Here is a 24,410-nt window from a genome sequence, read left to right as displayed (position 1 = left end):
TATCCCCCCCCCCCCCCGTAATTACGCCCCTGTGGCTGTCCTTGGTTTTTGTACTTCCCGAACTAGATTTCTCTTCGGTGGCAAAGACCTTTTTGTCGGTGACAATAGTTTTGATAGGGATGCCCGATTTCTACGAACGACAGTCTACCCGTTATTTATTATTCTGTAAGATTTTAGTTTATTAGATTCTGAGTGAAACGATGAATGTATTGATTTTACAATGATGTGTGTTTTTTTATTTTTTTTTTGTGTCTGTGTACACGATAAGTAGTCGAAATAATGCTACGATTTTCAACTTCAGTATCTTGTTCGATGAGAAAGTGAATATCGTTGGTGCATTGGGGAGGTCAAAATTTAAATTTCCCAGTGGTTTTCAAAAGCGCCGGGAAAAACAAAAGAAAAATTAAGGAAAAACGGGAATTTTTACGCAAAATCTGTTTTCGAGAAAATCGATTTTGGTTTTTGGTGTAACTTTAAAAAAAATGACCGTGGATGCATGAAATTTTGACTGAATGTTTACATTTCCATTTTCTATACACGATAAAATTTTCAAAATATTTTGACTTATTTTGAGCTCTTTACGGACATTGTCAGTTTTCATTTTTTTTTAGTTTTTTTTCTAAAAATATCAATAAAATTTTATTTGTTTATCAAAAAAGCTTGAAAATTTAATAGAAGGCTCCTAGTATATTGTTTCAAAGGCAGATGAAAAATATTAAAAATCGTTAGTCACAGTTTTTTTTTTATAAGTATTTAAAGTTCGAATAAATTATGCAGGTAACTCATAGGTTTGATATTACACGTTTATAAAGAACATCATCATAGACTTATTATGAGATAGCCCGTTTAACTAGCAACGCCAGCCTAGCGGATATATTACAACTACGTAAACTGTAACGAATTGTGACCAAGCAGTTGTGTACAAATCATATTGCCGACGTCTAACCTGTTCTTTATAATCGTGTCCTGAACAATTGATAAAAGTGGAGTTATCCGGTTGTTGCAACGGACCCTTCGATTTCTATAAGTCTTAAGGCCGTAGTACGCTTACAAAAAATATCAGTAAAGGTTATTGTTAGCACTTAGCTTCTATGCAATAAACCCGAACATAAGCCAGAAAATTGGATAAAAAAAACAAATTATACACAAACAGCATGACCCATTGCCTAGTTTTTCTGGCAAAGAGACGAATTTATCAGATTATATTATACAGCAATAGCCTACGAAATACATGATTACGTAAAATATAATATTATCTCGCACATATAGGTATGTGTGCTTATTTATTAAATATTTATACACACAGCATTAACATAATAATAATAATATTATATTGTATAACACTTGTTATGACCTCTGTGGTATTCGCTTGTGGTACTCGCGAGCATATTATCCCTATATCAAAATAATATAATAATATAACATTTCATGAATACGATTTGTATATAAATCGCGATGTTACTTTTCGAACAACTCTCATAATGTACGATGTACCTGTCCTCGATCACGTAGAAATTTGTGCGCAGTATGATAGGTAGTTTAAATAATAAATTATTGTCCATCGACCTGCAGTGCTTATATACGAAAAACTCACATTATTATATTATATTTATACAGACGATGCGCGTGTTGTGCGCATCACCGAATTATTATTACCTACTGTTGTTTTTTACGCGTTCGGGGAAAGGAAATAAATAAATATTTAAAAAAAAAAACACATAAATACGGCCGTCGGCAGCGTTCGCTTAGGTCAAATAATAACATTTCTTATAATTTATAAATTATAATAATACGAGTATGTGGTGAATATCACATTGTGTAGTTACACTACTGATGGCGACGGCGAACGCTGTGGACACAAACGACGGTATAAATTACTGTTCATTAATAATAATAATATAATAATCCTGCGACCCATTTTATGGTCAGCTAGTTTTCGCGCATTACGCTTCGTATATAATATATTCATAATATTATTACATCGATAGCGAATTTATTGAAACAAACCCGTACATGGCGATATACCGAACTCCCGTGGTCTTACCCATACGCCGATATAAACGCGATAATCGTCAACATAATATTACGAGTTTTATTATTATACGCGTACTTATATCATAATTCATAATATTATTATTATGAGCGTCGGAGGAATGCTCAAATTGTTTGAAAGGGTGAGTGGGTATATAAATTTTAGACTGTTCACAGACCGCAACACCGCATTCTAGAAAAATAAAATGTATTCTTCCAACTACCTGCGCGTTTTAGTTAACTATAATAATGATTAATAACTTTAAATAGGTACCTACTGGAATATTTAAGGACTGTTTTTTATTATGTACAATATATAGGGCGTAGCTAGAAATTTCATCGGGGAGGGGGGCAACCAAGTGTATTTTTAAATGTTTACCCCAATTTAAAGTTTTGTTAAACATTAATATGTTTGTTAACTATGGACGAGTGAGGATCAATTTCCCCGGGCGGTACTCCTTTCACCCATTGCCCCCTTGCCCCTCCTTGGCTATACCCTTGCACTATAATAATATAGCTGTATTACACCCGACTTCGTCCGAGAAAAAATAAGTAATTATATAATAAGGCACTCGGTGTATTTTGGTTTTAGTTCACGGGTATGTCGGTGTCTGCGACAAGTAGTGTATTTCGATTTAAGTATGATCAATTCATGGTCTTCATAAGCTTTTAAGGTTTAGGTACCTTCGACCGCGAAAACGAACAATTTTGAAATACGACACTTTTTATTATTGTTTGCATTAGTAGTTGGTACAATGGTACATGCAGTGTTTATATGCATGTGATCAACAAAAATTTGTTTTTAAAAGTTTGGTCATTGCCACCTATCGGATATGGTTCTAATTACTCTCTGAACCTTCCCAGTATGTCAACATAACAAACCTTGAAATGGTCATCAAAATTAGTATTGTCGTTTTTGCACTGACTTCTATAATACTACACGTAGACACGTAGTCGTGTCGTAGTGCAATATGGAAAACTGTGAGTTTTTAAGTCTATAAATATACTCAAATCGGCACACACTTTTCAGGTTTTAAGTATGGCAAACTCGAAATTTGACGGTCATTCAATTTAACTCATTTATTTTTTTTATCTTTTACTTTAAAATTTTTTTTCTTAATTATAAGGCGTATGGTTCTTTGTTTTAGACATATTTTAAATTGGATCTTTTTTACATTTAAATTTTAAATTAATAATAATATATTTGGGCAGCTGCAGGAACAACATTTTATCAAACGGTCTGCCACACTATTATAATATAGTAATATGAGATGTTTTGTAGATCGTTCTGAAGTAGATGGAAATTCTTTTCTCATTTTTCGTGGAAAATCACATATCTGTTGTAAATACTTATATGGACCCGGTCGAACAATAGTTGTATGATGATAAGTATAATATATTTATTATTATTCATTTTATTTTGACCCGACCACACGTATTTTCCGTCGCTCATTGACTTTTGATCGATTTTAGTTTATTTAGATTTTATTTACTTCCGGTCCAAAAAAATGTTCACACAAATTGTATAGTCACGTATGATAATCAATCGCGGAATTAATGAGTATTCGATTGATATAATATTATCAGAATACCGGTTTTATTTAAGTACCTATTATGAATGTATAATATTGTAATATTATATCGATTTTAACACACCACATTTAATATCATTTATTAGATATTAATAATATAATATTATGTTACATTTCGAACGTTTGTTTACTACGGCATTGCGGGTTCAAGGTCTTGCATTTTACGACGATTGTTTTCAATTTTGAAAACAATTCCAAGTACTATTTATAATAGTAGAAAGGTCCCTACTATGAAATGTAATATCGTATGCTTACGAACCAGGAACGAAATTGTGATTTTTTTTAAGCTCGCGTTCGTGTCACGAAAACGAACTGTCTGAGTACTAAGTATAGTGTATTATATTATTATGATAAGGTCGAACCACTCGAATCTACATAATATTATAATTTATAACATTAATCGTAATAATTACATTCGATTAGTGACGATTACAGACCACAGTCGTTTTCACATATTAATAATTAATCATGTAGTTATAATCCGCATATAATGCACAAGAAAACCTTAAAAAAAATGAGCTTTATATCCCAAACAATTTTAATATATAATTTTAAAAATCCAATAAAACATCTTTAAAAGAAAATAAGAATCAAGTTGGGTCATAGTTCATTAATTGTTAAGTTAGACGAAATGTGGTAATAAACTAAAAAAACAGTTATACAGCCTGTGTAAAATGATAAATAATTTATAAAATGTGTGTAAAAAAAAGTTCAATTGTTAATTGGCGGAATTTGTTAAGAATACAGTAGCAAAATGCGAAAAACAGAAAAAAATTAATAATAAAACATAAAAACCAAAAATATCAAAAATGTGCGAAAATTTAAAATAAACATTTCAAAGTCGAATTGATTAGGCGCGCCTGATAATATTGGAACTTTTTGTTAGAAAATATATGTTATGCATAACATTGAGCGAACAAAAATTGAAGGTTTCTACAAGTTCATTAATTACCGATAAAAACCTCAATTAGCAATACATATAAATATTTAACAATATATTATTGCGTGCAACGGATGAGCAGTCTTGTCTGCTCTGCGTGAAAAACGGAAGTATGAGAGGGGGGGGGGTGGGGTAAAAAGCGACCAGATTCTATTTTTTTCTCACAAAATAAAATTCGGCGGGTGCCCTAGCAAATGCGAATACGATTGGATGTTGGGGGGGGGCACACTGGTTGTGATAGGGGGGGGGGGGGAGTGGATCGCGACAGGTGAAGAAATTTCGCGCGGGAAAGGCTCCCGAGGTCACGCGGGCCAGGTATTGTTATTTATCATATTATTCATAACAATATTAACATTAATACGATTACGGACGGTCGCGGCGACTGTCACGCGTGCTCTCATCGTTCGAAATCCGCCGCCGCGTGGCTATACGCTTCATGCGATTGCGCCCGTCCTCCGCGATTCTTCTTATTTGTAAAACGCCGCAGTCGTTTAATAAACATCATAATATATATATTTGCAGATAAAAAAAATCGGACGTCGATCTACATAAATTATACATATATATTAAATCATTATAATTTATAACGTAATATTACATTATTTACAATCGTTTTTTTTTTTTTGTTGATTTTCTTTTATCGCATTCTTACATTATTCTCACATTATTCTTCGTCTTTTTCGTCTTCCTCGAATCTGACGCAAGCCGATCGTCCGGTTAGGTCATCTCGTATACTGTGCGGTCGCCACCATTATTCCTTGAGCGTTACAATATTGTACGTACCAATAATGTTCTTTGGGAATGATGCGATTTATCAACAACATTGTTAATGATAATATAATATTATATCATAATCGTCTGCAGCTACCGCCGAATCGTCTGCGTTCCCTCCACCTCAAAGGCTGATAATATATCATTAGCATCATTGCACTTACCGCTGAAGACGACCATCGATTGGGCACAGACGACAATCTCGCGCCAGTCTGCCGCCGACTGTCGCACCACTCGCCCGCGGAGCAGAACCGTCGCCTGCCTCAGAAGTTATAAATAACATTATCGGTAAGTAACTTACGGCGTATTACGTACTATTATTTCGTTATTTCTTACACCTCACCAAGTCCAATTTTCGGTTTTAGCTGTGGGGGATACTGGGCTAGTTGTCACACGGGTTGATTGTCACAATGTTAATAACTCTGAAACTACATGACACCTATAAATAGGTATCTAATTTTTATCTCGACCAAGGACTGGTTGTAGTCGTATAACGGATTTCAGGACGAAAAAAGTGAATTTAAAGTCTGTTAGTAATTTTTTCCGTAAATACATTTAATATATTTTACCATTTACATACTAGGTATACCTATAACGTTGTAATTGTTAACTTCGCAAATAACTAGGGTATAACGGGTATTTTGTTGTGTTGTTTTCGTTTGTATTGAAAAGTAATATAACTCGACAACTCGTAAGGTTGATATTTTGTAATCAAATTGTAGATTGGGGTTTGTTGCATCATAAATTACAAGGGATTGATCACTTACCTGTGTTTAAAAAGTTCAAACTTTTTTTTTTTTTGATTTATGTGTTTTTTATTCAATCTGTTACAAAAAAAAAAGAACAATAAGAACAATTGATAGCTTGTAGGTTAAAATAAATAAAAATAAAAATAAAAAGGCAGATTAGACAGTCTGTAGAGGCCTCTCAGCAGAGGTACTACGACAAAAAGTTCAAACTAAATATGTTTGAACTTATAACATTTTATTAACTTGTTGTTTTTTATTTATGAATTTAATTAATTTGTATGGAATTATTCTAAATTTGACATAAATTTAACATTGACAACTAAAAGCTTAATTTTATCATTTCAATTACCTGGGACGGCGATTAACCCCGTGATAATGTGACAACCAAGCCAGAAGTGGGGTAAGTCATCACAACCTATTTAATTTTTTTTATAACGATTTAAAGTATATATTTTGACTTAATATTAGTGTTTGGTTTTTTAGTATGTTCTAAAGATAGAGTATTTTGAAATTTTGAATATTTTGACAAACGGAATTTTTAACAAAAAAAAAAACAATTATATTTAAGAAAAAAATTAAATGGTAAATACTGTGGCTCTACACGTCGTGTCATGCGATGTACGAGACTGCAGTTCTCGACGTCGTTGCTACATAAGATGCGATCGATACGATGCATTTTGTTTTAGGACGAATATTTTAATTTTTATCTCTTTTACGTACACTTTTATTTTTCTAATTGCCGAAATGTGCATACCTGTTAAAATAAACACCGCGTGGAACAATTATATTTAAATATTTTGTTTATATTATAATATGACATTATATTGTTGTGTTACGTGGGAGCTGTTTTACGCTTTCGTTTTTATAATGACATCGATGTAGGTATACAATATTATTATATACAATTATTAGAAATTACAATTAAATATTGTTCTGGTATTTTTCTTTCGTAAATCGACTAAACGAAAATGACAATAATACAATATTTTACTATCATATTTCGTTTGGTTCATTTATACATAATATACGCATAATATATTATATATAACATGATAGATACAGCTCTCGAACGGTTTACCATATGAAATATTTGAATAAAAATAATAATTATTGAGTTTATTGTTCTTCGTTTTCAATAAGCCCGGCGTACAATAGCTGTAACGGGATCTCGTTGCGCCATAAGCGCGTTGTATTAATCGTGCATCGTGCACTGAGTTCAAATGAATTATCCGATAGAAGATATTAGGTATCTACGTTTTATGAAATATATATATGGCTGTATAGATTTTTGGGTGAGATATTGCTCTATACTAGATATTATGAACGAAATCGGAGATAATATTATGTCAAACTGTCCCAATATTATGTAGTAAGTTAGTATAATACTTGTATAGAGCAGTGGTTCTCAACCTGGAGGGCGCGCTCCCCCTAAGGAGGCGTGACGAAATTTCAGGGGGAGACGTGAAAATTTTGAAAAAAAAACACGAAAAATGAAAACTTTGCCATTGTATATTTAATAATAGTTAATTTTAATTTCTAATTATAATAATATTTTTTTTCTTGTGCAAATAAATTCATTTAATATTAAAAAAACGTCATTGAAGTTGTATTCATTTTTATCCAATAACCAAAATTAAAGTATAGTTTACATATAAATATTATACATACATCAATCTTATAGTAGGGAGGAGGAGGCGTGAACTCATAAAATAGTTTGAAAGGGGGCGTGGACCTCAAAAGGTTGAGAACCCACGGTATAGAGTAGGTATAATAAGTTTATTGTTAAGACGAAATTTTGAAGTAAGAGCGTAGTTAGATCGTAAATAGAGTAAATAAGTGTTATCTATATAGAGCATTGGTCATTGGATTTAAAAGTCCGATTTGAGATGTTGTTTTGATTTATTTTGTCGTCTTATCAACGTTTATATAAAAAACTCGTTTAGAATTGAATTTAGAATACTCTCGATATATTATTTCGTCAAACCAAGTCAGACTGCTCCATACACCTAACTTCAGTACATGGATAGTGATCTTGTGCGAGATTTACGTCTTGTTATCTCTAAATTTTAAGTTTTCTTGTAATAATAAGGTATATTCTAATAATATAATAATACATGTGTAGTCGATAAATTAAAGTAATAAATTGAAAAATAACTTAGCAATGTTACGTTTGTATAAGACATTATTATATAATTTTATTTAAATTATTTATTTAAAAAAGCAACAATAAATTCATCTGGAATGGTTGACGTGTTCTATTTGAAGTAAAAGACACAAATGAACGTAGGCCAAATAACAACAAATATTTCGTTTGACGTACAACTGGATACAACCGATAATTTCTGAAAATTTGGTACGGTGTATATACAATATACTTCATACCTAGGTTGTAATATACTATATTTATCACTAGTGAATTATAATATTATCAGTCCTGTACTGGGAGTTTAGTTTGGATTTGCGTCATATCCAAAACAGTTGGTAGATATAAAATCAATATTGTAATAGTTGCGGAAAGTACTTCAGTACGTCTTGTTCGGTTGAAACTTGAAAGCAAAGTGTTTATTTTTGTATAATACCATGGCATATTGGAACATAAACGTGTATGCATTGATAAAACAGGATAATTTTGACCGTCGTAAAAACCGTACAAATCAATCAAACGTGTCGTGTAGTTATCCGAAGCAGTAAAAATATAATTTATTAGAGGGGACGTGTAGCGTACTGGTTGTTAAAAAGATAATTTAATTGACCGGCTGTTGACCACAACTGTTATAACTTAATATAATATTGTGTATTCAAACATCACGGCGAAAACATCGATTGCAATAAATTGGGATACAGCTACATATTATAATATAATAATATAAATACAAACAGATTTAACACAATTTATATTTTTTTACACTACACATCATTTTATTATAACCAAGTGTTTTAATCGAATAACGCGTCTAACGATAGTATTTATTCGTATGTAATAATGTATAGGTAGGTATTAAAATATCTCCTCTGCCTGGTGAACTATGATCTGCAGTCGACTAGTCGAGTTTTAAATTTTAATGGTATGTGGGAAATAATGACTTATTTATTGGGAATAGGATCTACCTCCTACCTACTGTGAAAATAAATAGCGCTTGATAATAAAAAAAATCACCGTGCTATACACCATATTAATGTAACTAATTAGTCATAGCTATAATAATTAATAACTAATTATATTATTACACTATTATTAGGTATTATCATTATTTTCAATTTTGTAGACTTTAAATATAATCATATCAATTAAATTAATGGTGATGTACTTATCGGATACCTATTATTTCCTCAGGTATTTTTCCCTTTCTGGTATAATTTTTCTACGACATTTTTACTTTGGATATATTGTTCTTGTTTATTATATGTAAAGCAATTTAAGATTTAAGTTTATTCTAAGATTTAGGTATTTAATCTAATTTTGGTTTTTGAAACTAAAAACTAACTTTGGTTGTAACTAAAAAAATTAAAACTCATCTGAACTTTTTAGAGGCATATATACTTACTGTATTGTAAAGCAGTAAGTAGGTAACCTTTATTATATCATTATTGTGTAGGTATATAATGAAAATAACCCTAAGTTTTTAAAATATAGCAAAGTTACTGCTTTTTTGTTATGTATAAAATGTGTAGTAGGTATATGATTAATATTTTTATGAATATAGGTAATAACATTTTTTTTTTTTAAACTGAATTTTATTGAACTTTTGTTTTTACTTACATATATAAACACAAACATAATACTTTCATATAGGCCATTTATAAGCATAATTAATAATAATCACTATGCAACATTTAGTTTTTTAAATTTATAATGTTTAAATTACAATATCAATAACTAAATTATGAGCCATATTTAATAATATCACGTATCATAATTCATATTTATAAATCAAAATTGATTCTACACAATATAATATACACGTATATTATGGTGCATATCGTATGACCACTATAATACCGATGGGTACCTACTTTTATGAGATATATATAATATGGATATGTTGTACATTTTTCGATGTTTTCAATAGTTCTCCAAACATATTTTATAATAATCACCTTCAAACAATTTTTAAAAATGTCATTAGCCATTACTCACCAAGCATGATTTTTATATACAATGTATATCCACCGTCCTACATTATTACGTCTTATTAGAGTGTCAGACGTCATTATCCTATCCTTCAAAATTACAAACACGAAACTAGTAATTATGAATTTAAACTTTAAAGCTTAATGTATTTCAATATAATAATTTATTAGCAATTTCACCGCGTTCACACTTATATACCTACTATGTTTAAAATTTTAACTAGGTACTGACATTTAATTTTTAAAATATTGCAACTGTGTCATAGTTCATAATATTAGTTATTCGTTTTCATATAAACATTTGTAGTTTTGGTCTTTTGAGTATAAAAACATAATTTGTATTTTGTATATAAGGTTTGTACACAAAAATTTAAAAATTCACAGTGAATTACTCTCTTACAACGAAATCGGAAATAAATGCCATATTATTATACTATCAGTTTCCGTAAGCACAATGTTTGAGTTTTCATATTTAATAAAAAAGTCTATCCCCGATATTAATTTGTATTAGATTAATTTTTATTCTGCAGCATCTGTACAGCGATAATACTATTTGAAATATAGCTATATTGAAATAAAGAGGAGGTATGGTGTTTATATTAGTTTTAAGATCACTTTTTAATTATTTATTGACGTAATCCGTAGGAAGCTTGAAGTGGGGTGGGAAGGCCCTTCACCCAAAAAAATCTTTCATTTCCCCTTAAAATCAAATAAAAAATAATTTAAATATTTTTCTACTTAAGCATTATTTAAAATTATACGAAAAATTGATTCTACATGCTAAGGACACGGATAATTTGAACATCAACCGCTTATCTAATAAAAATAAATACATTTTACAACCAAAATTACATATATTTTCGATATTATTACATTTTTACATTTTTGTTAAATTAGAACTTCTGATGGACATTTTATCAAATTTTTAAACTATAGATTTTTAAATTGAAAAGATTTACATTTTAATTGAAAATACAGTATTCGCCGCTTATTAGACTTATATTAGAACCAGAGTATATGAGTCCATTCACTGAGTGAGTCAATAAAGCGAAATGTTCAATAATTAAAAAGGTGGGCAAGTGGATGTCGCTCTGCTGTACAGTACAAGCAGTACTTGTAAAGTGGGTCACTGTATAATGGATGGTATTAAATTTGAATTTGATGATATAATATCATTGTATAAGAAAAATGATTCTGAAAGGACACGGCGTATGTCAGTCTAGGTTAAGTAGGTTAACATACTTATCTATGGTATTAAAAAAAAAAATTGACCTATAATATCTGGTACCTATAATAAATTCCAAATTAATCATATCACAATATCCATTAGGTACTTATAACGCGTTATACATCAACAACAAACCGTGATACTATCATAATAGATATATAATAGTATACTTTAGAAGTTTCAAGTACCCACGAATAATATTATACAATTACAACAAAATAACTAAAATAGTTATTCTTGGTTTTTTAATATGTAATTTCGGCCAAATTTGAACTTAAAATGACTGTAAAAATGAACTGTCTTTATGAATTTTTTTGTTTTTTTGTTAACAGAATTAACTACTTACGTAGAATTTTGTTTTAAATTTTCAAACCTTAGATATAAAATTGTTATGAAAAAAAATTGTGCCAATGTATTTTTAATATTTTCAACTTCTATTGTAACAATACATTAGGAGCCTTGTATTAAATTTGTACACTTTTTGGCCCAACAGATTAAACTTTATTGATATTCATAGAAAAAAATTGAAAATTGAAATATGAAATTGTCCGTAAACAGCTCAAAACAAGTCAAAATATTTTGAAAATTTTATCAAGTATAAGAGTTGATAAAATAAACATTCAGTGAAGTTTTCATGTATCTACAGTTATTCGTTTTTGAATTACAACAAAATAAGAAAATTGCTACATAAGAAATCGAGTGGATATCCAATGTTGTAAAAATTTGAATTTCAACTGCTCATAAAAATTTTATTTGACTTTCTTATAGACATTTTTTTTTTTCGATAAAGGTAGATAATCTTATAAGGAATCTTGTATTACACTTTTAAATCTTAGATTTAAAAAGGAAAATTTTTATGAATTCTCAACTCAAAATAATTTGCTAATTTTCGTGATTTTTCCGTATTTTGTCAATATTTAAACTTTAAATGCTTATAAAAAAAAACTGAGACTAAGAATTTTTAATATTTTTCAAATGTTATTGTAACTATATAGTAGGAGCACTGTATTAAATTTTCAAGTATTTTTACTCAAAAAATAAAGTTATATTGACATTCATAGAAAAAAAACTAATAAAATTGGAAATTGAAAATGTCCCTAAACAGTTCAAAACAAATCAAAATATTTTGGAAATTTTATCATGTATAGAAAATGGAAATATGAAACCAGTGAAAATTTCATGTATGTACTGCGGTCATTTGTTTTAAAGTTACAGCAAAAACCAAAGTAGATTTTGTGGAAACCCGATTTTGCGTAAAAATTCCCGTTTTTTCCTTAATTTTTCTTTTATTTTTCACGGCGCTTTTGAAAATTACTGGGAATTTTAAATTTTGACCTCCCTAATGCACCAACAATGTTCACTTTTCCATCGAACAAGATACTGAAGTTGAAAATCGAAGCATTATTTCAGCTACTTATCATTTACAGACCTAAAAAAAATTAAAAAATTAAAAATTAAAAAAAAAGACACAACATTGTAAAATCAATACATTCATCGTTCACTCAGAATCTAAAATAAACATTATACATATTATAAATCAATGTAATAAAAACTTAAATTTGGCCATGTAGTTAGGTAGGTACTGATAAATATTAATTATTATTTATTTATGTATTTCAAATGTAGGGTGTTAATTATAAATAACAAAAACGTGAAAAATTATATCGATAAAAATATAAAATATTTTATTTTTTCAAAAACACTGTTTTGTAAATAATGAGTTCAAATGATGTAAAAAAATATTGTAAATCTTTTCAATACTTTATACTTTTTGATATGGTAAGTCGAGGGAATACTGATTATCGTCAAAATATAAACGATAAAATCGTGAAAATGGGTTAAAAATTCAGGAAATATGCGCATAAAATATACATTGGTCCTATTAACCAGTGTGTGAGTTCAATTAGAAGTATACGATTTTTTCTTATATGTATAAATAATTAATAAACATATAAATAAGGACCAGTCTGTTTGAGTCCAATATGCGAATGAGTCCATTTACCGCGGTGAATCCAATGAGCAGTGACTAATGTAATTAGTAAATTGTTTAAGTTTTAGATAGTTTACCTATTAAACCAAAAAAAAAATATTGCAGCGAGAAAATTCGGGTATTTGAGTATAGGTACTATTACATTAATTACCATTTAAGTACTTTAAGTTGTTATATCCCCCCTCCACTCAGTCCACCAACCAACAATAACATCTGATTTCCACCCATGATAAAAGTTTTGCGTGTGCTTTTTTTGTTATAATATATCATGAAACCATTCAAAATAATACATCATCCACTTTAACAAAGACTATCGCGTCCATTGGAGTACAAATTAACACTTATACATGATATCTATGGTATACAACTGTGATAGATATTAATATACATATAGGTAGGAACCTATATTATACCTACTTAAATTATTTATATAGGGGACCTATATATTATTATAACCAATGAATTAATGATTCAATGATAGGATTAATAACAAGCTTAAAAGTTAAATGATTATAATTATTATTCTTTAACTAATTACTTCTTACAACAAATTACGATTGACTAGTAGCAGCTATTTTTAAGCATTACTACTGAGTTATCTACCAAGAAAAGATTATTATTTATTCAATATAATATTATAAATATTCAACAAAAAACACTTTGTAGAAATTTAAAAATATGACTGAATAGTAGGTATTTTGTTTAATTAATATTTTTCCGTGATGAAAATATTTTTTTTCGTGACCATGGCCTACAATGCTATATTGATAAAACGTATATATTTTTATGTTACAGAATATTGCCGTTAATTATTTACAGTAATAATTTCAAATTTGTATTCATAAAAAAAAATGTATTTAAATATTTTAGATAGACAGAATTTAATCAAATGGCAAATGGATGGAATGAAAATAAAATGTATTAACTCATCACTGGTGACTCAACTCAAACCACATAAGACATAACAAATACTTAACATCGATTTTTCTTATTTTGAATAATAGTAAAAACTTGACAGTCGGTGGTAGTGGAACAAATATAGGAAAAATGTTTAGGGGGGCTCAAGCCCCAACACATTTTTTTTAAAATTATAATTTATAGGTAGGTACACACTTTTAAGAATGGTATACTATTCTATTTTGAGGGGGCTAAGCCTCCCAAGAACCCCCCATTTGTGCCACTGGTCGGTGGAATTAAAATATAAAAAAGTTTGGCGGAAATGATACGCGACGCAATCAATCGATTTCATACAGATAAAAAGGTCACTTCGGCGCAATTGATATATGCCCTTTAATTTAAGTTTGAACTAATTAATGATCAGTTTAGGAAATTGTTTGATAAGTTCACAGTCTACCGGAAGTCCGGAACAAATATATAATATATAGGTATATACAGGGTGATTCTTTTAAATATCTACATTCTACACTCATTATTTTATTTTCAACTTTATTGAAAACATTTTTTTTTACATAATATAATTTGATATCATTTCAAAACAACATTTCTGAATTTAATTTTTAAATGACATCAAATTATTTAAAAATAATATTTTCAAAAAAGTTAAAACTTTTTGGAATAATGAGTTTATGTAGACACTTAATTGGACCACCTGGTGTCCTGGTATATATTTATATATTAGGTATATAAAACATAGTGTAGGTATAACTGTAGTGTTTATCCTGTTAATACCTACGTCTTATAAGTTATAACCTTTTTCAACTAATATAGTATTGACAAATGATTATCTACGCAGTACCAATTACAATTTACAGATAGCCACAACTTACATAGTCACTATAGTTCATATAATTTTTTGATTTACTTGGATTAAAAATATCTAAAATTTGCAACTATTAAAATTTTGACGTCTAGGACAACAAATACCTAGGTACCTCACTACGCATTTTATACATTATATAAAAGTATAATATACACATATTTAGTGTATGAACTATAAACTATAAAAATACTTCTACAGTTAATAATTAGGGATCTATACTATAACTTCCATCGGGTCATATGCGCAAATAACGTTTGGGATTTGGGGGAACTAAAGCCTTACTTTGATAATAATGAATATAAGCTTAAACAAAATGTAGGAAATGTAGGGGGGCTATGGCTATTTTTGGGAGGGCTTAGCCCATTAAGTCCTCCCATATTTGCGCCTATGCGATCGGATATTTAACTAATAATTTATTATGACTTATGAAATTAAAGTACCTATAAGGCCTATATATAGTACCCATTATGTAAAATATTGCAATATTTAAAAATTCTGATAAATCACAAAATTGTTGCAAAAATAACGTAAAATGTTCGGCAAGTGAGGGTACCGCTCTACTGTAAAATTGAGGTATCGATTGATCCGACCTTATCATTAAGTATAAACTATAAAGTCACTGTAATCAAATACGCCCGTAGGATAAAATCCCACCTGGGCAAAATATAAGAATGACTTACAATCTAATAATAGTTTTAGTGATTGATATAATAAAGTACATGCAGTTCAAAATTCCCAAGGGGGGGGGGCAATAGCCACATTGCGGGAGCCCTTGACTGTAATATAGGTGTTCAATTTAAATACAATGATATATATTTATTTATTTATTTGATGATTATACGTCCCGAAGAGCATTTAGTTAACAAAAATATAGTAAAATAGATAAATTACATAAGTAGAAAGTAAATTAATACAATTATATGTAGATAACAGATAAAAAAGTAAAGTGGTAGGACTAAGGTTGGTTTAATAGGTGTAACATTCTGTGGAGAGGCTGGTTGTGACCATACGAGGTGAGATGGGTAGGGATAGAGAAAAGAGAATGGTGTCTAGTAGAGTAGGGGGGAACGCGAAATGAAACAGTGGCTAGTAAGTCGGGGGAGTCGATGGTACCATTGAGTAGAGATGTGATGAACATGAGATCTACGTGATACCTATTATAATTATTGTATTCAAAATCTATTCTGAGCGGAGATGATCAGTCAGCACTCGGCATATATCACTATTATAAGTACCTACTACCTACCTAAATTGGTATATATTTCTGATTCTGGGCGGGGCGATGTACCTACCTACTGATCTTACAATACTGTACTTACAATACTGTTTTTTTAAATTCTTGTGCATACACGATAATACATATATTTTTGAAAGAATGCATAGATTTTCAACTTGAGTATCTTTTCTGGTGATTAAGTGGATCTAATTGGTACTATTTAGAGCCGAGAGGTCAAAATGGAAAATTCCCTGTATAGTTTTCAAAAGCGTCAAAATTTGAGGGTTAAATTCAAAATAATTTTTTTAATAACAACTTATAAGGAACCATGTATTAAATATTTCCAGTGTTTTGACCTAGCAAAAATGTTTTTATTGATAGTTATTGAAAAAAATTACAAATTTCACTTACTTATATAAATAGATCAAAAAGAGTTAAAATATTTAAAAAATATATAATATAATATATAGAAAATTTTAATTAAAATGTGAAATGTTCAAGTGTTTAGGTATTACTGTGTTAGGTAGGTATATCTACTCTATAATATAAATCAATTAACCTAATCACACAAGCTGAGTGGTTAGCGAATCTGCTGAATGTAAATTTAGCAACTGTATTAGATAATATTTGTACCTATCGTTGTACATGGCCCAATGGCTCACACGGGCGTGGGTGGTGGCCGGTTGGCCAGGGATGAGTGAAAACAATATTAATAGTGCAGCGCTGACATCCTCACAATAATAATAATAATTTTAATTATTATGTAATATTATGACATTATGTAATATTTGACGTTCTTTGATCGGATCGATATCATGCCGTCTGCCAACGAGAAGGTTTTCGTTTTATTGAAATAAAAACATCAAGCGAGTACGTCTTGCTATACACGGCCTTTGTTACCTCCGTTTTACAAGTAACACAGACAAATTAGGCTCAACAGATAACGTTTAGCTCCGTTAGTTCAAAAATTAGAGTTAATCGAACTATTATGAAACTTGATGGTGCGAATATTATCTGTGTTTTTTTTAAGTGAGTTTCTTACGATTATTCAATTGTTTAGCAAGTAATACGTATATACAATATAGCGTAAATTAAAAACGCTTATAGCTCACTTAAAAACGGAATCATCGTAAAAAAACAAACACAGATAATGTTCTTACTATCAAGTTTTATTATGGGTCGATTCACTCAAATTTTTTAACTAATTGAGCTAAACGTAATCTACAGATCGTACATATTTTGCTATGTTACGCATTTGTAAGACGAAGACAACAAAATATATCAGTGTAGTGTCCCCTTAACACTGCAGCTGCAGCTGTACCGTTATCAGTCGGGACCGCCGACCCGTCTTATCTCGAGCGCGCGCCCGTTTCGCGTTCGAAACTTCAAAAACTATCGCGCTACCGTGCTATATCATAGAACAATGGCTATTATTGTTATAGTCGCTTATTGTTTCTCTGTTTCCACTGCATAATAATTAATGATTTTTATTGAATATTTTAATACCCGATGATAACTATAATATTTTATGCACGCCCGCGACCTACATTGATGGACAGATCGACATTGAACGTGATGTAATATTTTAGCGATTATAATAATTACGTTCGAAGCCAGTATTGTATTTGCGATGATAACGGACGGCTGAAAACTGTGCAGACATTGATCATGGGTATTGATTATTCTTTTGACCGGCTCGATCGCCATCGATTCAGTTGTAACAACGATTTAACTGATTTTAGATTGTAGGTACAGGTATTACAACCTTGTTAATCGTCTGTTCGGCGTATCGTATTTAAATAAACAACGATAATTATTATGATAATAACATGTACCTACACGGTAGCCGGTTCGGTACGAACAAATCGGACAACTTACTGTTATGTATAGACAGTGTAATACGCTTCGAGTAACTATGATAATATGTAATTATAAATATTCGACCACTGGCTGCCTTTCGACACGCGAGACGGAGGACAGACGGACGCTGGCACTGCAGTTATCGACTGACGATCTTATTATTACTAGTAAATTAATAATAAAATAATATTACTACGTTATGATGTGTGCAAGCCGAGAATACAGTAGCGCCGATCGTTCTCGGATGATCGCACATGCGTCCGATCGGCAACCACTGTTGTCGGGTACCTAACGAAACGAGTACCTAACGACCTATACTCGTCACAGTCGTCGTTCGATCGATCGCGGTTTCGCGTTTTTTTGTCAGACAAATAATTGCACACACACATGTGTTACCTATGTAAATACAAACAATTACAATACATTATTAATAATATGATGCACATGTTGTTTGGACTACAATTGCGTCAGAGTGTGTTTGTTTTTATTGTTGTTCAACATTATTTTTTTCCCCAGCCACCTCAGTCCGCAACCGATGGCAGTCCGACCTGAGAAATTCACCATGAGGAGCATTGCTCGAGTAGCGTTCGTCCTGATCGCCTACAGTAAGAACCATGTCGATGTGTGACAATCGTACATTGTGTTTTAAGTTACCATTAATTGATTCTTTTGACAGGTGCATCCCGTGCATGTGCAAGATTTTCATTCAATACCCAGGACTTGGTATTGTTAGTGAATGATTCGGCAACACTCACATTGACCTTAACGTATGTACCTTGAAAAAATATTTTGTTTTTGTTTTTGTTACCTACATACAAAATTTCACAGTTTAATCTGACCTACACCTTTTTATTCTAGGGACAATGTACCAGGAAATACCACATTAATCCTCAGCACTAATCATAAAGACTTACTGACGACAAATATTTCAAAAATAGAAGTCACCAATTCTACAGGTCCAAATGTATGGCCAATAGAGTTGTTTGGTCATGATGCCGGCCACGATTTATTAAAAGTTGATGCTTATCCTGCTTCCATAAAGTAATAAATATTACACATATTATATTTTTAATTATTTTTGTTATAAGCATGAGTGCATGACAGACATTTAATACATATCAAGTAAACTTATAGCTTAAGAATGAAAAAATAAATTATTAGACTATTGATATATTTATAAAGAAAATATTTGATTCTTATAAAAGTTGTTTCTGTATTCTTGTATTCACTGAGTTTAGTGATTTATTCAATTGTTAGTGTACCTATTCAATACTGAACTGTGCACCTACTACCTATATAGTATTTTATATAAATCCTTGACATGAGGCTGTCGCAGATTACCTTCAGCAAATATATTATATTGCTTAATAACACAATTATTATTACCTTACATTTAATGACTTGCTTAGCGAGTTGGTAGAAAAGTTGTTTTAATATAACATATAGATATTGATTATTTTTTATACAATATATTTTCATGAGAGTAATATTTAATTCAAAATTCAAAATTTTAAATCATTAAAAAAAATCAAGTTTTCTTATTTGAAATGTAAATAATGTTTTGCATAGAACATTTACAATATCACTGTATTTTAAATATATATTTTACATCCCCTAATAATACTTTAAATCATGAAAAAATTATATGTATTTGATTTAAAACAATCATATTTAATGTAAAAATATAGGGATGTTTCATGGATTCCTACTTATAATATAATTACATTTTCAATGTTTTTATTTTCATTTTGCACAGTTATATTTTATATTAATTGTATTATTACAGATCTAGTGATGCTTTTGTGCGAGTCACTCTGCAACATTCTAATGAATTGGCTTTATTCAGTGTTGTTGTTGGATGGATTTATTTTGTTGCATGGTCAATATCATTCTATCCTCAGATGTATGAAAACTGGAGACGTAAAAGGTAACACATATTGAGGTGTTTTTCTAGAAAATATAACCTACTATCAATATTATTATGTACTATGAATCGTATAAACAATTAGTTTTATTAAAGAATAAATATACTTGCTAAAAGTCACAATTTATTGATCATTTTTTTTTAAAGATACATCTTTGAAGATTGTATGTTAATATTTGACTCAATTTATTAATAATTTTATAACTAGAAATATAATGTGCTTTAGGACAAACCACTTTTTATTGTAAAGTATATACATAGTACATTTTCATTAGAACAAAATAAAATAACCATAATTTTTACTGACAGTTTGTTTTTTCATAAACATTGATGGAAATGATAACTTTTAAATTTTTCTTTTTGGTTGTAAATTGATAATAATTTTACATAGTATTATGTGAACCCTGCGACTTACTATAATTATTAATGTGCTTCTTATTTGTATTAGATTAATTGGGTATGACTAATTTCTATGGAAAATTATGTCCCTATGTTAGTACATGTGTACCAAGAAAATAATAATAATTTGGTAAAAAATAAAAATGGACATGTCCTTTTCTGTAGTAAGTGATTCAAATGTTTTATAGACATCTTATATAATACATCATGTAGTATGGCTTCAGAGGTAGATATTATTACAGACACCTGCCCAAGAAACCTTATTTTAATTTATTATAACATTTATAACATACAAATGTATAATAATTAACAAACTACAACCTTGTAATTTAACATTTTTAAAATTTAACAAAATAATTTTATGTTGTGTTAAGAAATATTTTTCTATTCATTTTTTAATGGTAATTACTAGATATTTGATGAAGTATTAATGTATTCAATTGAAATATTCTACATGGTAAACATCCGTTGGACAGCTTATGTATAATTTATAAGTGTTATAACTTATAACGATTTACGATCTATTATAAATTTCAACAAGTTAAAGTAAAAATTTGAATGTTCTAATGCCAATTAGCATTTAAGTTGAATTGTTATTGTTTAGTTAATTCAATTGAAAGGTCTTTTCTCGTATCATTAAAAATTATTAACAAGTTTAGGTTGTTGGATGTTTTTTGCATTTTGGTTTTTATAAATTATGTGTAATGCTAACCAAGATATTTACAGATTGTATTTATTCATTTTTATGTTTTATTTTAATAGCAAACATCATTTATAAAGCCACATATTAAATGACAACAAATTTAATTGTATAAATTTGTTCCACTATTCATCAATTTTAATTTAATACTTAAATGTCCGTATGCATTGTCTATTTGTGTGTCACATAAGACATAGTTTAACATGTCATATGTAGTTTTGTGACACATAAATTGACTATACATATGGACACAAGTCTTTTTTATATAGTTCTTCATATTTTTGATGATATTGTAGTATGACACTGCACATGCAGTTTAGATTAAAATCCGATTAATTTTTTTAATATTTTGTATTATTATTTTTAGTGTTGTGGGTTTAAATTTTGACTTCATTGCATTGAACTTGATTGGATTTATGTTATATTCGATGTTCAATGTTGGTCTATGGATACCTGAAATTGAAGTAATGGAAATAGTCATCAATGTCTTTTGATCACCTTTTATTTACCTGTCTGTTTTTTTATGATTGAATAGAAAGACTACTCTGCCCGAAATCCTCGTGGACTAAATCCAGTTCAATTAAACGACATTTTCTTTTCTATTCATGCTGTATTTGCTACTTTAATAACTGTGGCCCAATGTTATTTTTATGAGGTAATCTTCACTTAAGTTTGTTTATTGAAATTGCTTATGTAATAATACTATCACTATTATTGCATCACAATATAAAACATGTATGTTATGTAAATAATTCGGTAAAGTAGTGTCCTGTTTTAATTAAATATATGTATATTTTGCAGAAAGGTGATCAACAAGTTTCTCGGACAGCGAAATCAATCATGTCCTTTTACGGATTACTAATAGCCATACTATTAGTTCTAGTATATTTACAAAAGATAGTATGGCTGGACTTCCTTTATTATTGCTCATATATAAAGTTGACCATAACACTTATCAAATATATTCCACAAGTATGTGTAACACTCATCATCTAAAAATGTTCAAACCCGTTATTTTTTAATAAATTATAACTTTTACTAAAACAAACATCTTTAACTTGAGATTATTAGTGGATCATTGTAATTAGAAGTCTAAAATTAAAAATAATAATATTAATCCATAATCTTATAGGATAACAACTAATAAACAAGGAGTACATTACATATACTTAAATTTGTTCTTGGTTTTATTCAAGTACTATTATATTGAATACAATATGGTTATTTTATATTTTTCGTATATTACAATAGAAATAATTTATTTCTAGGCGGTAATGAATTACAAGCGTAAGAGTACAATTGGTTGGAGTATCGGCAACATATTCTTAGATTTCACAGGAGGATTACTTAGTATATTGCAGATGATTATCAACGCATATAACTACAGTAACCATGATTTTTCACTGTAAATATTTTGTTTATGAATTTATTAACCTTTTTTTATATTGTAGATGATTGGGCCTCAGTATTTGGCGATCCGACCAAATTTGGTTTGGGTTTGCTGTCAGTGATTTTCGACATATTGTTTTTCCTGCAACATTATGTATTCTACAGGTATGTTCCACGATTGATATTTTGCATTGTGCATGTTGTAGCTTATTGCATGTTTACTGTACTGTAGCCACCGTCTGCTTTTTGAGAAAAAATCAAATAAGATTTGGAAAATGTAACCCCTGTCTTGCGCAAATGGTTCTGGTGATATTACGATTATCCAAATAAATGTACACTTAATGAATCTTCTTATTCTTTAATATTTTCAGTCCGAAGAGTTCGAAAATATATGATCTCACAGGTTGCACGTAATTTTAGTATTAAAACTATAATTTATTTTTATTATTATTATGATTATTATTAGTATGTTTTTGTAGTATAATATGTAAAGTTTGTTTTATCAATTTAACTTAATTAACTGAGTTCATGTAAATAATTATTATTTTATTAAATATATTCATAAATACTATTGTTATTGTATCGTGTTCAAAAATTATATTTTTGTTTATTATCTTTTACTTTTTATTGAAAACAATTATAAAACTCTATGCGCTCATTTGTAAGCTTTTTAATTTATTTATCACTATTTGTTTTGTTCCTTAGATTAGTTCTGTATGCTTTTATGGTAGCATGTACAACATTCTGATTAATAATATTTCTAAGGCTTAAACACAGCATTAGTATCTCACAAACTTCAAAAAAAAAAAGTATCACCTAAAATAGCATACAATTATTGTTAATTATTATTATTGTTGTTATTGTTTTTTTTTCCAGTGGAGTTAACTACGCAGAATTTGAAAATTGTAATGTGGTAGAAGTGGAGAATGATGAGGTTACTAATTCAGAAGAGCACACTAAACCAACTGATAAACCAGATGACCAGATATGTTAAAAAAAAAATTGTTATCATTTTTAACTCTAGACTTTGATAAGTCAACAATTTAACTATGCTAAACATCTATATTGCATAGGTACATCTAAACAAGACTGAACTTATCCACTAACACCAAAGTTATTTTAAGATTTACTTATTTTCTTTTGTACAATATTTATACTATGTTTTATACTTATTTAATAACTTTAATTTAAACATAAATGTGAAGTACCATTTTTTATTGGAGAAACCTAATTTTTTCGATCAAAACTTTTAGGCAGAGATTTTAGGGTTTCAGGTGGCTTGGCTATTTACAAAGTCATCTCTAATGTGTTACCTAATCACAACTTGTAAAATTGCAATAACTAATTTAGTAATATATTACCTATTGTGTATTGTAAAATATGATTTGATAAAACCAGTAATTAAATCTCAAACCACTTGGAGTATTCAAAGCATTTACTATCATAATAATTGTTTAATGATTACATTTTCGAATTAATTGAAAAACAAATGTTGTATACCTACAAAGCCTTACTAACTTTACTACACTACTAAACTAAATAATAACTATTAGGCATTAACCATGATTAAATAATTTGAATTTTGGTTTAGTATATTGTACTGTGGTAACATTCCATGTGTCTATAAAACTGATTATAATTTTGCACCTCTGAAAGAATAGTGACACAACTCAAAAAAATCGTTTTTCAAGTTATTACTATAAAATTTTG

The 24,410-nt window shown here is 29.3% G+C and overlaps 1 protein-coding gene across 7 annotated transcripts; it reads left to right on the top strand.

Annotated features, from left to right (window-relative positions):
- The first annotated feature begins 5,171 nt into the window (after window positions 1-5,171).
- Window positions 5,172-24,360, top strand: LOC100165788 (cystinosin homolog). 7 transcript variants are annotated; one of them, XM_008184485.3, is made up of 12 exons: window positions 5,172-5,338; window positions 5,428-5,622; window positions 18,805-18,893; window positions 18,965-19,055; window positions 19,147-19,329; window positions 20,075-20,215; window positions 21,679-21,775; window positions 21,847-21,966; window positions 22,113-22,283; window positions 22,580-22,697; window positions 22,763-22,865; window positions 23,577-24,360. In XM_008184485.3, the coding sequence occupies exons 3-12, from the start codon at window positions 18,824-18,826 to the stop codon at window positions 23,692-23,694; spliced, it is 1,212 nt and encodes a 403-aa protein (XP_008182707.1). In that variant the 5' UTR covers window positions 5,172-5,338; window positions 5,428-5,622; window positions 18,805-18,823; the 3' UTR covers window positions 23,695-24,360. The 7 variants fall into 7 exon arrangements, with proteins under 7 accessions (XP_008182707.1, XP_016659580.1, XP_029346799.1 ...); XM_016804091.2 differs by lacking the exon at window positions 23,577-24,360 and adding exons at window positions 22,933-23,000; window positions 23,072-23,189 and having other exon boundaries at window positions 5,173-5,622; XM_029490939.1 differs by lacking the exon at window positions 23,577-24,360 and adding exons at window positions 22,933-23,006; window positions 23,072-23,164 and having other exon boundaries at window positions 5,173-5,622.
- Window positions 24,361-24,410: the final 50 nt, after the last annotated feature.

The sequence above is a fragment of the Acyrthosiphon pisum genome, chromosome A2 (assembly GCF_005508785.2).
Source record: "Acyrthosiphon pisum isolate AL4f chromosome A2, pea_aphid_22Mar2018_4r6ur, whole genome shotgun sequence".
Lineage (NCBI taxonomy): Eukaryota > Metazoa > Arthropoda > Insecta > Hemiptera > Aphididae > Acyrthosiphon > Acyrthosiphon pisum.
The sequence above is the reverse complement of the archived record's forward strand: the minus strand, read 5'-3'. Positions and strand labels throughout refer to the sequence as shown.